Source organism: Sciurus vulgaris (assembly GCF_902686455.1).
Source record: "Sciurus vulgaris genome assembly, chromosome: 10".
NCBI classification, from domain to species: domain Eukaryota; kingdom Metazoa; phylum Chordata; class Mammalia; order Rodentia; family Sciuridae; genus Sciurus; species Sciurus vulgaris.
Window position 1 is genome coordinate 11,700,607 of NC_136470.1, and position 13,473 is coordinate 11,714,079.

Consider the following 13,473-nt stretch of genomic DNA (forward strand, 5'->3'; position numbering starts at 1 on the left):
ATCCCCAACCCCCTAGTATTTTCATATCAAAGTAGGTAATGTGCCGGGTGCAGTTGTAAAGGCCTATAATCCCAACAGCTTGGAAGGTAGAAGGAGGAGGTTTGCAAGTTCAAAACCAGCCTCAGCAACTTAGTGAGATCATGTTTTATAATAAAAAATAAAAAGTACTGGGATATAGTTCAGTGGTAAAGTGCCTCTGGGCTCAATTCCTAGTACCCCAGTAAAGTGTTTGTATCTGTTCATTTATTTATATCAGTGTTTTTTGGCATTAATAAAAGTTTTGATTTCATGATAATTTTTTCAGTTAAAATGAATGCAGTTTTGAGTGTTATAAATTACTTTTCACTTATTTAAGAAATATCTTGTTTTTCACTTATATATACAAGTTACACAGTATATGTATTTTTGAAGCAATGACAAAATTAATGAAAATTTGCAGGTAGGAGTACAAAGTTTTCATCCCCCCTGAAAAAGTCTCTGACATCATGCCCCACTACCTCAGATATGTTTCTTTGTATTTCCAACAAACATGGGTATTGGCCTACACAATTATAAAGTAACGATTACCATCAGGAAATTAACAGATATATTACTGTTACCTAATCCTTAGAAATGCCTCCTAGTGCACATTTTATCAGTTATGTCAATACTGTCCTTCTCTAGCAAAAGAAATCCCAGAAGCTGGGTGTGGTGACTCACACCTATACTCCCAACTACTTGGGAGGTTGAAGCAGGAAAATTGAAGGTTAGAGGCCAGTCTGGGCAACTTTGCAAGACCTGCCTCAAAATGAAAAGAGCTGGGAATATAGTTTAGTGGTAGAGTGCTTGCCTAGGATGTACAAAGCCTGGTGTTCAGTCACTAGTACCGCAAATTTTTTTTTAAATAATTAAAAGTACCCAGATCATGCATTCTGTTTGTTATATCTCTTTAGCCTCCTTTAATCCAGAAGAGTTTCAGGTCTTTCCTTGGCCTTAATAACCTTGACACTTTTGTAAATGATAGGCCAGTTATTTTTTAGAATGTTCCCCAAATTAGGTTTTCCTGATATTCTGTCAAGAATAAATTCAGTTTTTTTCTCATATTTGGCAGAAATTGTCCCAGATTTCCTGAGTGTAGCCCCTCAGTGTCAACTTCTATAATCGTACAACATTTCCCCTCATTTGGTCGAAGTACTTGCTTTCTTCTTTCTGGCATGAGTTTTTTTGGTCTTAATCTGTATTTGTTCTGCCCAGGCCTGGAATCAGTCATTTTTCCAGTGATCCCTGTGTTCCAGTAATGATGAGCCTTCTTTATCCATTTGGACTGATGTGACTACTCACACTAGGCTATCCTTTTTCTATAAGAAACGAGCCTCACCCTTCTTAAGCTGTGGCACTCCGTGGCATGGTGCTCTGTACACCTCGCTAAGGCTCTTGCACTGGGTTGCACCTGTGGTGTGGATCTTGCTTAACCTTGCTCTGGGCCATATTTATACACACATTTTTATATAACATCTGTCCATAAAGGAGAACTCATTTCATTTAGGGCATCTTGCAAGACTGGAAAATAAGCAATTGGTTATCCATTTTATAGCTAGATTACTTAGAAATGGGTCAAATCATCTTTGGAATTGAATATCTGAACCATATATAGTTAATACAGAAAGGAGGCTTAAAAAAAATCTCTTCAGGCTAATTAATATAGTCTAATAACACCTCTTCTGGTTAAATACATTATGCCCATTATTTAGATCCAGCTTTTAGATATTATCATTTATTCTGTTTTAACTATTGTGTTTTATATTCTTTTCAATGTAGGTAATCAACTGTTTCCCCAAACAGTGGTTCATGAATCTGAAAGGAGAAAGAACTATTTCTCAGTTAGAAAACTTCTGCCGATACCTTGTACACTTAGCAGATACGATTTACAGGAATAGTATTGGGTGCTCTGATGTGGATAAAAGAAATGCAAGGTAACTTTTTATTTACAATTACTTATTGAAACAGTAACCTATTTTAGTTGTTAGATTTAGTGATATTAAAATGTTGTAAGTAGTCATCTTAATATAAATTGTACAATCACTTAGTATTGTAAATCTACCAAAAGTACACATAACTTTTTTTTTTGCAGTTTTATCTTTTTTCAGTATGTTAAATTTATGGAGGTTGTTAGGGAAAGATTTCTGGTAAGGGTCAACCTTGAGGAGAATGAATATTCTGTCTTCTCAGTGAAGATTTGGGGAGAACACACCTCTAGGAATGTCATGAACTTAGGTCCTGTGCAATTTGTTATATAGCATCCTAGAAAAGATCATTTAAACCCAGATTATGTTGATATAATATCCTAATTTTAGGACCTTTATGGACCATGCTTTTCTTTATCATATCATGGACTAAAGGTTATCACTCATGATTTGTAGAATAACATATGCCTAATTTTTATCAGGAATTGCTGGGAAGGAATGAGTGAACCATTATTCTTTCTGTGGGCATTTGTATAATTTGAGGCTGAAAATTTAGCATAAAAATATGTAATAGTAACTAGTCCATTTTGAAAGAATTTTCAAAATTTTATGATTTTTGTATGTTCTTAATATCAATTTGTTTAGACATACCACAAGTATAGCTCTATAAGAAAACTTTTTTGTTCAGGAAATATTTTGGGGGCCTTGTTGCCCTTTCTCAAAAAGAGCCTTATGTTCTTATGAGAAACCTGTTGATTTTTCGAGATACAATTAAAAGCAGAGTAAAGTTTTTTAATAATAAGATTCTTAGTGTTGCTTTACATTTTAATTTTTTTCTTGTGTATCATTTTGGTGTTGATTGTTATTGGCACTTCTTTTCTCAGTATATATTTTTTTTACTACATAAAACCTACCACTTTTAAAATTTTGATTTACATATACTTAACAGGGTTTTTTGTTTGAGAGTTAATTATCAACAAATATTTGCTTTTCTATAGAAAAGAACTTCAGCTATGTAAGCATTTGCTCTGTGCAGTGCACATAAAGTAAATTCCCCTTATGCTGCAAAGAACTTATGCCCCAAAAGAACTTTATTACTATAATGTTGTAGAGGAGATGAGTCAATATTGTCATGTTGTGTGCTGTTTCTCCTGAGTGGGTCAAACTCAAGTGTTGAAACAGCTATTCTTTAAGTGTGCTTCCTGTCTATCAGCATTACCTGGGAGATTTTTAGAAATGAGTATTCTCAGGTTCAAACACACATGGAATCAGAACTCTGGGGTGGGGCCAGGTAATGTTTTAACAACTCTAGGTAATTCTGATGTTGTTAAAATGTGATGATCCTTCATAATAAGGTAGAGTGACTTCTGGCTGGTGCAGTAAGGAAAACCAGATTGTTTTGTTTAATGAATTCAGAGGAGTGGAATTGAGGCAGGATCTTGATGGATTGATGATAAAGACACACAAGTAGAATTTTGTGTTCCAGGAGTTCTCCAAAAGAGTTGGCACTCTGGTTTAGGAAGGAATGGGGACAGGGCTCCGAAGAAGTTTGGGAACAGATTGCTTTTTTATTTTGTATGATATTCAGATTAACCCTCTCAGTTAACTGCCCTTTATAAATGATATGTGCAGTATGAATTGTATAATTATGCATATATGTATTTATACCACCATTGGTTGATTAATACCATTCATCTGAGTGAAATTATTTTTTGTTTTTATCAGTCTGTGGGCTAGTCATTTTACATATATGTTTAATTTTATATGATGTAGTTTTCATATGTTTCCCATATTTTAAAATGCATGTTTAGACAAATTGCAAAATCTCTGTAAAGTTGTCATAGCATCAAGAGCAAATTTCCCTTAAATGTGCTAATTAAATGCTGCTACATTTTTTTTTTTCCTTTAGGGAAAACATAAAGCAGATAGTAAAACTTCTTGCAAGTATTCGAGCTTTGGATCATGCTATGACTGTTGCAAGTGACCACAATGTGAAAGAATTCAAGTCTTTGATTGAAGGAAAATAGACCTATGAGACTGAAAGGCCTATTTGCTTTAATACCATTCCCAATGTATAATTTTGTATATATGTAAAGTTTCTTACACTGTAAAATACTGATTTTCATTTTAATACAAAAAACATTATATTCAATACTGTGTCCTTAACTGCGATTTCTTCAGAATGGAAAGGAATTCAGATTATTTCTAGGAGTCTATGAATGTTTTCCTTACTGCCTGTCATACTTTGTTTACAGAAGTATTTTGTATGATCATTCAAATTAACCCTCAGTTAATTGTCCTCTATAAACAATGTGTGCAGTGTAAATTGTGTAATTATGCATATGTGTATATAGATATATATATATATATATTTATATCACCATGGACTTTCACACTGGAAATTTGTGGTGTTTTTCTACAGAGAAAGCCTTTTAACAGCAGAAAATTATCCAGTAGCAAATTGTCTTAGGGAAATTACTACACTGTTGTAACAAAAGGGCTGGCAAGTGACTAAATAAATGTTCATCCCCTTTTGGTTAGCGTTGCTATCACTGTAGCTGTGCTGCCTTAAAATTGAGAGTTGAGTTATGGACTTAGTCATTGAGTGAATGTTGAACTTTCTTCCTTGAATCAGCATTACAAGCAAATGTGGGTTTCATGTGAACTCTAATATATGCAATATAGTTTCAATGGAATGTGAAAGTTTAATTTTTGAAAATTATAAGCCCACAACCTAACTGCATGGTTTAGGCTGACTGTCCTGTCTCATTCATAATTTTACTCCCTGCCCAGCTTACAGATACATGCATTTGAATTTTAGTAGTCTTATCATTATATTTAAAATCCCACATATGTGAGTTATATATGCAATAAAGAATACGCCTTGCTGATTAGCCACACCCAGGCAGTTTAATATCCATGGTCTTCTATAATGTTTGTACCACATTGTAAATATTCAGAGAACTTGTTTTAAAGTTTATGCTTTCTGATTCTGTGGTTTTCAAAAGAGGAACTTTTTGGAAATCAAGGACTATTGTTTGATAATTATATATGTAATTATGCTTTAGCCAAGCATTAAATTAATTTTTAAATACATCCTTTGTTGTATTTTACTGATGACTAATTTTAGAGCATTTCAAATGACTCTAGTATAGTGAGGATTAACAGTTCCATATGTACCCTTGATCAAGGCAAGTAATATTTAGAATAGTATCTTGCAGTGTACTTGCTCTGTCAGTTGTATCTTTATTGTGGACATATCACTTATCCCTACACATTCATTCTGGGTGAATTTTTGTTGTACTGTACTGGCCTATAACATTCTCAACTTCAGTGAATAAAACATAACATAAATATGTCTTTGGGCCTTAAACTTTAAACTGTTTCCAAACCCCTTAGGCCTAGTACTCTTCATATATGTTTTGAATTCTTACAGTGAATTCAGACATTTTGTCCTGTGAGGTCCATCAGGTTACTGGGGTTTCAGGAACAGGTGTGAGCTAGAACTTTGCAAGGTAATTTTAGTATACTGTGCAGGAGACAAATGTTCTATATCTCAACCAGAAGATTTTCATTTGAAGGAAATTAATTTACTGTAATAAATTACCCCAAATTGGGTGAGCAGTTCAGGGAACAAAAATTTGGTTTTTTTAGAATTCTAGAAGTCAGAAGTTAGAAATTATGTGTAAATAGAGCCATTCTTCCTGTAAAGGCAATAGTTAGATTAAATCCCTCCTTTTACAGCTTCTGTGGCTGTTGCTACTCTTTGGCTTGGAGTCACATTGCTCCTATCACTGTATCTGTCTTCTGAGGGTATGTTTAATTCTCCTCTGCCTCACTTTTATAAGGAGACTTGTGATTACATCTAGGGTCTACCTGGGTAATCCAATATGATCTCAAAAGTCTTTACTTCAATCACTGCTGCAAAGTATTTTTTTCCTACCTGAATAACCATTCATTCAAGGCTTGAAGGATTAGGATTGGGGGCGGGGAGTATTTTTTAGGTTATCACAGGCCTCATTGCTGTTTCAAGGATCAAGAGGCTTGTCTTGCAGGCCCTTAGGATCTCACTGTTAAATCTGTATGCCACCTATTTGTATTTTTAAGTTAGCTCACCCTAAAGATATGTCAAGTTTGGTGGAAATTTGGTCAGCTATTTTCAAATGCTGTTAACAGTGTATAAATAAGATATCACACGTTTAAAAAGTCACTAGTAAAATTGCCTTTGTTTTTCAACTCCTGGGTGTGTGCTTTTTCCAACTAAAATAACCTATTTTTGAAAGGATTTGAAAAAAACTGTGACCTAAATGTCCTGTTACCCTCCAGTTAAAGGAAGAGACAGTAATTCAAAGGCAGAAGTTTTTACCCAATCTTAGTCCAAAATCAAAAGGATCTAGGAATAGAAAGAGCCTAGCACCCATGATTCCCACCCTGAACATGTAGTGGTTTCCTGTGTAGATTCCCAGAGACGTGATGTGCAAGGAATCGTGGGCTTTGGGGTTGTTTGGTTTACAATCCCACCTTTAAAATACTAATTTCCATTGTCATAAAAATATAACTGCCAAGCAAAGCAGTTGAAAACTATGGCTACTTAAGCCATCAATTTGGTGGGTGGTGATGGCAGCAACTGGTGCATATCAGGGGTATGGATATATTTATGCTGAAAAGACAAATAGGAAAAATTGCATTCTCAACCACTTCTATCTAGTTTTGTCAAGTGCCATCCACAATAGAAATGGACTCTTCCAGAAAGGGGAATGAGTAACCACTGACAGTGATTATTTTAATATTAATTTAAATTTTTAGGCTGCTATGGGTAACCACTAGAAACAGCAAAACGTTTTTTTTTTTTCTTAGAAGAAATACTGAGAGAAATCTCTCGTCTTCAGAACTAATCCAAGTGTCTGCATTTCTCTTTGACGTAAAGTGACTTTTCTAATTAATTTTAGCTACCTTAGCACCCTGAAACCAGGGTGGGTCCAGCTTCTCTAAAATGGATAGAGAAATGTCAAGTCACATGACAGGGCCTGGAGGGGGAAATGATTTTGCACAGCATCAAGTTTAAATTCTGCTTTTGTTGGCAAATGCAAGAAGGGGAAGAGGTAAAGGAAAAAGCAAAGACAAGTGGAAACAGTTTCTCAGAGTGCTGGGTTCTTCAGGTTTTCAATTCCTTTTTGCTTTGTTGGCTTCAACTTCAATCATTCTCATATCTTAATTTGTTAAGTGAAAACTGAATATGTCTGTGGGACACAGACATTACCCAGGCATGATTTGTTGAAAAAATGAGATTTATGGGGCTAATGCCGTTAGTCACTAAGTTCCACCGTTGGCAAAACCTATTCGTCATCCAGGGACAGCCATTTTTTAACTCTGCCTTCAGCCCTGGTTGGTGACTCCCGAGTTTCCATCGTATATAGTTGAGCACTCTTCACTGTAATGCTCCAGAAAGCTCCAGAACACACACACACAAAGGTAGCGAACAGAACAGTTTCAAACCGGCCTTATTTCTTATTGCTGCCCATCCAGGAACTTAGAATAAGAACTCGGAGCAGATCGCTGTGAGACACCATGGACAGCTCTTCAGGCGCCACCTGGTTGGCGCGGCGTGCTGACGGTCCTCCCCCTCCCCCTCGTAGGTCTAGCCGAGGGAGGCAGCAAGGGGTGGTCCTGACGCCCAGGTTGGGCACGTATCAACAGCCAGCCCCCTAAACTCTTCCCAGGAGTCCCTCCCTGGCGCGCACAAGGAGGGCTGGGGAGCTCTGGAAAGCTCTTGCCAGGGGACCCGGGAGGCCGAATCCTCCCTCTCCCAGCATCCCCGACGGTGGGACCTGCAGCTACGGCCTAGGGGACACGCTGGCTGAGCGAAGGTCGCTGCAGGTGGAGGCAGCAGCTGCCGGCGGGTGCCAGGCAGCGCTGGGGGACGGGGTGGGCGGGGCTCCCTCCTACGCCCCGCCCCTTCCCGCATGGGGCGGGCCTTCCGTCCCGGCCGCGGCGCAATGCGGAAGAGATGGGTCTGCTGGAGCGGAAGTGACGCTTCCGGAGGCTGTGGCGGCGGCGGCTGCGGGAGGAGGAGGAGGAGGAGCCGAAGGAAGAGGTGAGCTCCCTGCGGGGGGCGGGGAGCAGCCGCGGCCAGACCCACCGGCTGCGGGGTTGGCGGGCGGACGCTTCTAGAGGCGGTCTCGGGGGCCGCAGCCTTCGCTGGAGCGGTGAGGGTGGCGCCGCAGCTGGGGTGCGGGAGGGCGGGCGTGGTGGTGCGAAGAGACTGTGGGTTGTGTGGGGTGCGGCGTTGGACTGGGGGCTGTGGTGACAGCGGCTGTCAACCTGCCCACAGGAAAGAAACCGGGTCCGTCTGAGCGCCGGGACATCTCTTCTGGCGCATAATGGAGGCGTTGGGCTCCGGGCGCCTCCGTCCCCCTGGGAAGGAGCCGCTTTCTCGGGCGGTAGACTGCCGGTCGGCTCCCTGCCCCGAGTTGACTTCCTTTCGTAGGGATCGGTCCCACTTGCGGTACCCGCAGGCGGCGGCGGCCGCCTGGGGCCCGGCGGGCGGCGGCGGCAGCCTGTGTCGCTTCTGCCCTTCGCCGCCGCCCGGGGAGAGCCCGCGGTGGCTGGTAATCCTTTCCCTCCTCGGCCCCCTAAGGAGCTTTGAACCGGGTTCTAACCTCCCCTCCCACATCCTCTCCTCCCCGCGCCCCGGAGGGTCGGCGTGAAGTTCCCCGGTCGGTTCCCTTCCAGCCCAGTGACACATCTTGAAGCAGGAAGCTGATAACCCCCAGTGAAAATACGCTCAAAATTTTTCCCTTGGTAAACATAAATTAAACGGGAAACTCATCTCAACCAGACTGTTCATGGACTTCCAGTGCTAAAGCCTGACCTGTCTTGAGGAGAGAATTGGTAGTGTATTCTTTAGCTTTTTGGTTAGAATTTAGTGACGACTGAGGTTTTGGAATGAACCATTCAATCCCAGCTCTCTTCTTTTCTCTGCCTGCCCCCCTCCCCCCGCAATCAAAAACCTGGCAGGGAGGGACTTCTGGATGCCTTGCAGTCCTTGCAGCAGAAAGAACCCTCAGCTTCATTTGCTTTGGTTTTCTTGGTATTCGCAGGGCTGCCTCTGAAGAAAGGAGAATGGCGTTCAGCAAAGGATTTCGAATTTATCACAAATTGGATCCCCCACCTTTCAGTCTCATAGTGGAAACTAGGCATAAGGAAGAATGTCTCATGTTCGAGTCTGGTGCTGTGGCCGTGCTCTGTAAGTCGTCTGTTACAGATCAGCTGGGCATGGTCTCTGTTTTGATTTGAAATTCTCAAATTCAACATTTAGAAAAAGACTTGACGGCCTTCTCATTATATCTAGCAGTTTATGCTTTTATTTCCTTTTAATCAAACCTTATTTTCCTGTAAAGTTTTTGTTAGTAGGTTTTTGTTGGGGGAATGCTAGGAGGTTATAGGTTTTGGTTACAGGAATTTGCATTTTGGGGTTCTTTTGCTGCTTCTTAAAGTATATCTTTTTCCATATAAATGTCGTTTCCGTTTATGTCATGTCACATCATTAACCCTTAAAGTGACTTGCTTGACAGTTTTTACTAGAATGAACACGATTTCTTTCTTGCAGATCAGTTACAGTAATAGGTATTATTTGATATTGTTGGAGTATCATGTTGAACATATGTACATGTATATGTGTATGTATATATGTGTGTTTTTGTGTGTATGTGTGTGTGTGTGTATGTGTGTGTGTGGTGCTGGGAGTCCAAACCAGGGCCCCATGCACACTAGGGAAGCACTATATCCCTGAGCTACATCCCCAGCTTGTATATTTTTGTTAATTCTGTTTATCTTCATTAGATTTAGGCTATGTAGGTAATTCTCAGGGCAAAAAGTTTGAATATTGCTTTTCTCTGTAAAGTTAGCATAAATGAATGTATAATCTCTGTGGTATATTATTTTTCCTATTATAAACTTTATAGTAATAATTAAAATATATTTTGTTTTCAATTTAATTTTTAACTAATACATAAAAACAAATTGTATTTATTCAGTATCACATAATGTTTTGATACATGCATACATTGATGTTTAAATCAGGTTAAGCATATTTGTCTCTTAAAGCGTTTATCATTTCTTGGTGAAAATATGCAAAATTCTTTCTTCTAGCTTTCTGAAATATGCAGAACATTATTATCTATAGGCACCCTACTGTGTAATTGTAAAGTATTATTTTTTGTGGGAGGAGTATTAGGGACTAAACCCAGGGAATGCTTTATCACTGAACTCTATCTCCAGCTCTTTTATTTTGAGAGATGGACTCATTAAATTACCAAGGCTCTTCTTGAACTTGGGATCATCCTTCCCTAGCTTCCTGAGTAGCTGGGATTACAGGCATGTACCACCATGCTTGGCTTAAAATATTTGTATTTAAGAGCTAAAAACCTTGTTTTTATAAATCATATTACTTATAAAATAATTTGTCCTTCGGCTTAGAGTTATAACAAAATGTGTGTTGTGTAGGGAACTGTGTTTGGAAGATCATGACATGTTCTCTTTATCTTCAGCAGCCCCAGTCCCCTGAATTTCAATGCCTCCTGCATATTAATCTACAAGAAGAATCTTCTAAAATCATTTTGGTATTCAACCAAAGTGTAATTCTGTTTTTCTCTAAGATTAAGTTTGGACTCCTCAGCCTTTCAGTCAAGGCTTTCTGTAATTTGGACCCTCTCTTTCTGCCCCATATAGGTCTCCTTTATGGAGATTTTGGTGTTTCTTCAATGCTTTCTTTTCCCAAGTATCATGAATTCTCCAGCCTTCATCATGTTGTTCCTTGTTATACTTTCTTCCTCCAAGACTGCTAGAGTGCTTCCTCTGTCACTGTTGTTCAGCCCTGCCAGTTGCACTCAAGTCCTCTTCTTTTCTGAGAATCTGCCCTGCCCACTCACTGCAATTCACTTTTGTCTCTACATCCTCTTTATTTCTGTAGAACTTCATCTGCATCAGAAGATGAACACTTTTGTTCTCTAAATTGTTCTCTATTGTTCTCTAAATGCTTATACACAGGTGTTTTTCTTCAAGATAAATGGTAAAAGTGACCCTAGTTGTACTCTTGATTTTCACGTACCAAAAGTTTATAATTTCGACAGTATCTAGTTGCCTTAGGTTTAAAGAGTAAAGTTTTAAAAATTTGACATGATAGTCAGCACACGGTGTTAACTGGCAGTCACTTAATTTTCTTAGCTTATGCTAGAAGTGTCATGTGATTCCAAACATGCTTGTCTTTCAAATTATTAGCACATATGAAGAAGTAGTTTGCAAGTGAAAATAGATTTGGACCCGTAGGGACCAAATTCCACTCACCCAGCCTTATGACTCTCTTTAGAATCCTGTTGATAGGATTCCAAGGTTAAATTAGTCATGATGCTTCGAATTGATCAGTGAGAAAATGGTTTTCAGCTCTGGCTGCACATTAAAATCACCAAGGGAATATTTACAAATATGGGTTCCTGGGCTCTAGCCCCCAAGAGATTCTCATATTATCACATTGGGATGACAGTTTCTGAGCAGAATTTATATTGGCTTTGTTATGATACATTAGGGGATTCCTATTTTGGGTTTATAGAGTTTATCTAAAATACCCATTTTTCCCGGATCTTGGTGAGTGTTTTTGTCTGTGATGAGATTAATAAATAGTTTTCTTGAAAACTTCAGGCTGAACCAAGTGCTGATGTTGTCATAGCATTCTTAGTATATTGTTTCATATCACATGGATTGTGTTCAGGTTTCAATTTCTGAATGCTGGGCTCCTTGAAAAGGCCTGTGTCTTAGTAATGATTGTATCCTAAGTGTTTAGTAGTGTTTACTCAGACAAATGACATTAGGAGGAAGACTAACCTAAATTTAATTACAGAGTTGACAAATGCAGTTATCATATGTTGGAAAATATAGTTTTTGGGTTTTTTTCTTTCAGTTTTTTTTTTTTTTTTTTTGTAGGGTTGGTGATTGAACTTGAAGATTCATTCATGCTAGACAAGAACTGTACCACTGAGCTATATCCCTAGCCCAATTTAATTATATTTTAATTGACACATAATAATTATAACAATTCCTGGGATACAGTGCAATGTTTTTATACATGTACCTTGTATTAATGATCCAGTCAGGTAATTAACATATCCAGAGCCTTCGTTATTTCTTAGTGGTAAGACATTCAAAATTCCCTCTTTAGCCATTTTGAAATATACCTTATCATTACTATAGTTACCTACTGTGTAATAGAGTACCAAGACTTATTCTTCCTATCTGACCTTGACTTCGAACCCTCTGACCAGCCTCCTCCAAACTCCACCTCATCTCCGCCACTCTCTTCAGCCTCTGGCAATCATCATTCTACTCTACTTCTATGAGATGGATTTTTTTTCTTTCTTTCCTTTTTTTTTCTTTTTTTTTTTTTTTTTTTTTTTTTTTGTGGTGCTGGGGATTGAACCCAAGGGATCTCACACATGCTAGGCAAGTGCTTTTCCACCTGAGCTATATCCCTAGTCTGACATTGGCTTTTGTAGATTCAACATAATGAGATCATGTAGTACATATTTTCTGCTCCTTGCTTATTTCACTTAACATAATACCCTCCTGGTTCATTCATGTTGTTGCAAATAATAAGATTTCATCTTTTAGGACCAAATAGTATTCCATTTTGTATACATGCCACAAAATGTAGGGTCTTTTCTTAAAAATTTTATTTGTGGTGATGCATGCATGTAGTTACTTGAGGCTGAGGTGAGAAGATCACTTGAGCTCAAGATTTTGAGACCAGTCTGGGAAACAGGGAGATCCTATCTCAGAAAAGGAAAACAATGAAAAAAAGAATTTCTATTAACTGAACTACTGATATAAAAGATATATATTACTTACTAAGATTTGTTACAGAAAAATCCTATTGTAACAACTGTTAACCATATTATTAAGGTTTTTTTTTGAGTTGCCAAAAATCTGTGATGCATGTTGTTTGTTTATCCTATGAACACTGTTAACAATTTGTTTAAAATTACTTTTTAAATGGATGATAATCATTATTGATTTCTTCTGTTGCATTTATTTTAAAAAATTCTTTTGAAACATTATTATCCTTAGACAACAATTTTCAAATAAATTATTTATTTATTGATGTATTATGATGTATGTGTATGTATGTGGTGCTGAGGAGTGAACCCAGTGCCTCACATGTGCTAGGCAGGTGCTCTACCACTGAGCCACAACCCCAGCCCACAATTAATGATTTTTACTGGTGTACCCATTTTTGAAAATTTTTAATCCAGAAAGAGTTGTGTTAAATTTAAATCTGGTCTGTGGAGCAGTGGTTCAATTTAGCAGGTGGACTCATTGACATGTATACTTCATTTGACCAATATAATATCAATATGATGGTCCTAAGTTGTAATAGTACATATCTTTTTTCCCTAGAATCAAATTTATAAAGAGATAAAAGAAGACATGTTTCAGATTTGTATGAGTCAATGTTCCTAGTCTTCTACAGTTCCATACA

At 38.3% G+C, this 13,473-nt stretch overlaps 2 protein-coding genes across 20 annotated transcripts in view; both read left to right on the forward strand.

The window, feature by feature from the left end:
• Positions 1–5,037, forward strand: part of PAXBP1 (PAX3 and PAX7 binding protein 1) — a 31,216-nt gene extending 26,179 nt beyond the window's left edge. The window contains exons 17-18 of the mRNA XM_079101341.1: positions 1,798–1,952; positions 3,853–5,037. Coding sequence (XP_078957467.1) covers positions 1,798–1,952; positions 3,853–3,970 — 273 coding nt within the window. The 3' untranslated portion in view covers positions 3,971–5,037. The remainder of the gene's footprint in view (positions 1–1,797; positions 1,953–3,852) is intronic.
• Positions 5,038–7,924: 2,887 nt separating this feature from the next.
• SYNJ1 (synaptojanin 1) overlaps positions 7,925–13,473 on the forward strand; it is a gene marked incomplete at its 5' end in the record, with an annotated part of 75,472 nt that continues 69,923 nt past the window's right edge. For 16 of the 19 annotated variants that reach the window (XM_079155884.1, XM_079155899.1, XM_079155898.1 and 13 more), the window contains 2 exons: positions 7,940–8,037; positions 9,044–9,189. In XM_079155884.1, coding sequence (XP_079012010.1) covers positions 7,940–8,037; positions 9,044–9,189 — 244 coding nt within the window. Of the gene's footprint in view, positions 8,150–9,043; positions 9,190–13,473 lie in introns of all 19 variants that reach the window. The other 3 variants (XM_079155887.1, XM_079155890.1, XM_079155891.1) reach the window with 2 other exon arrangements.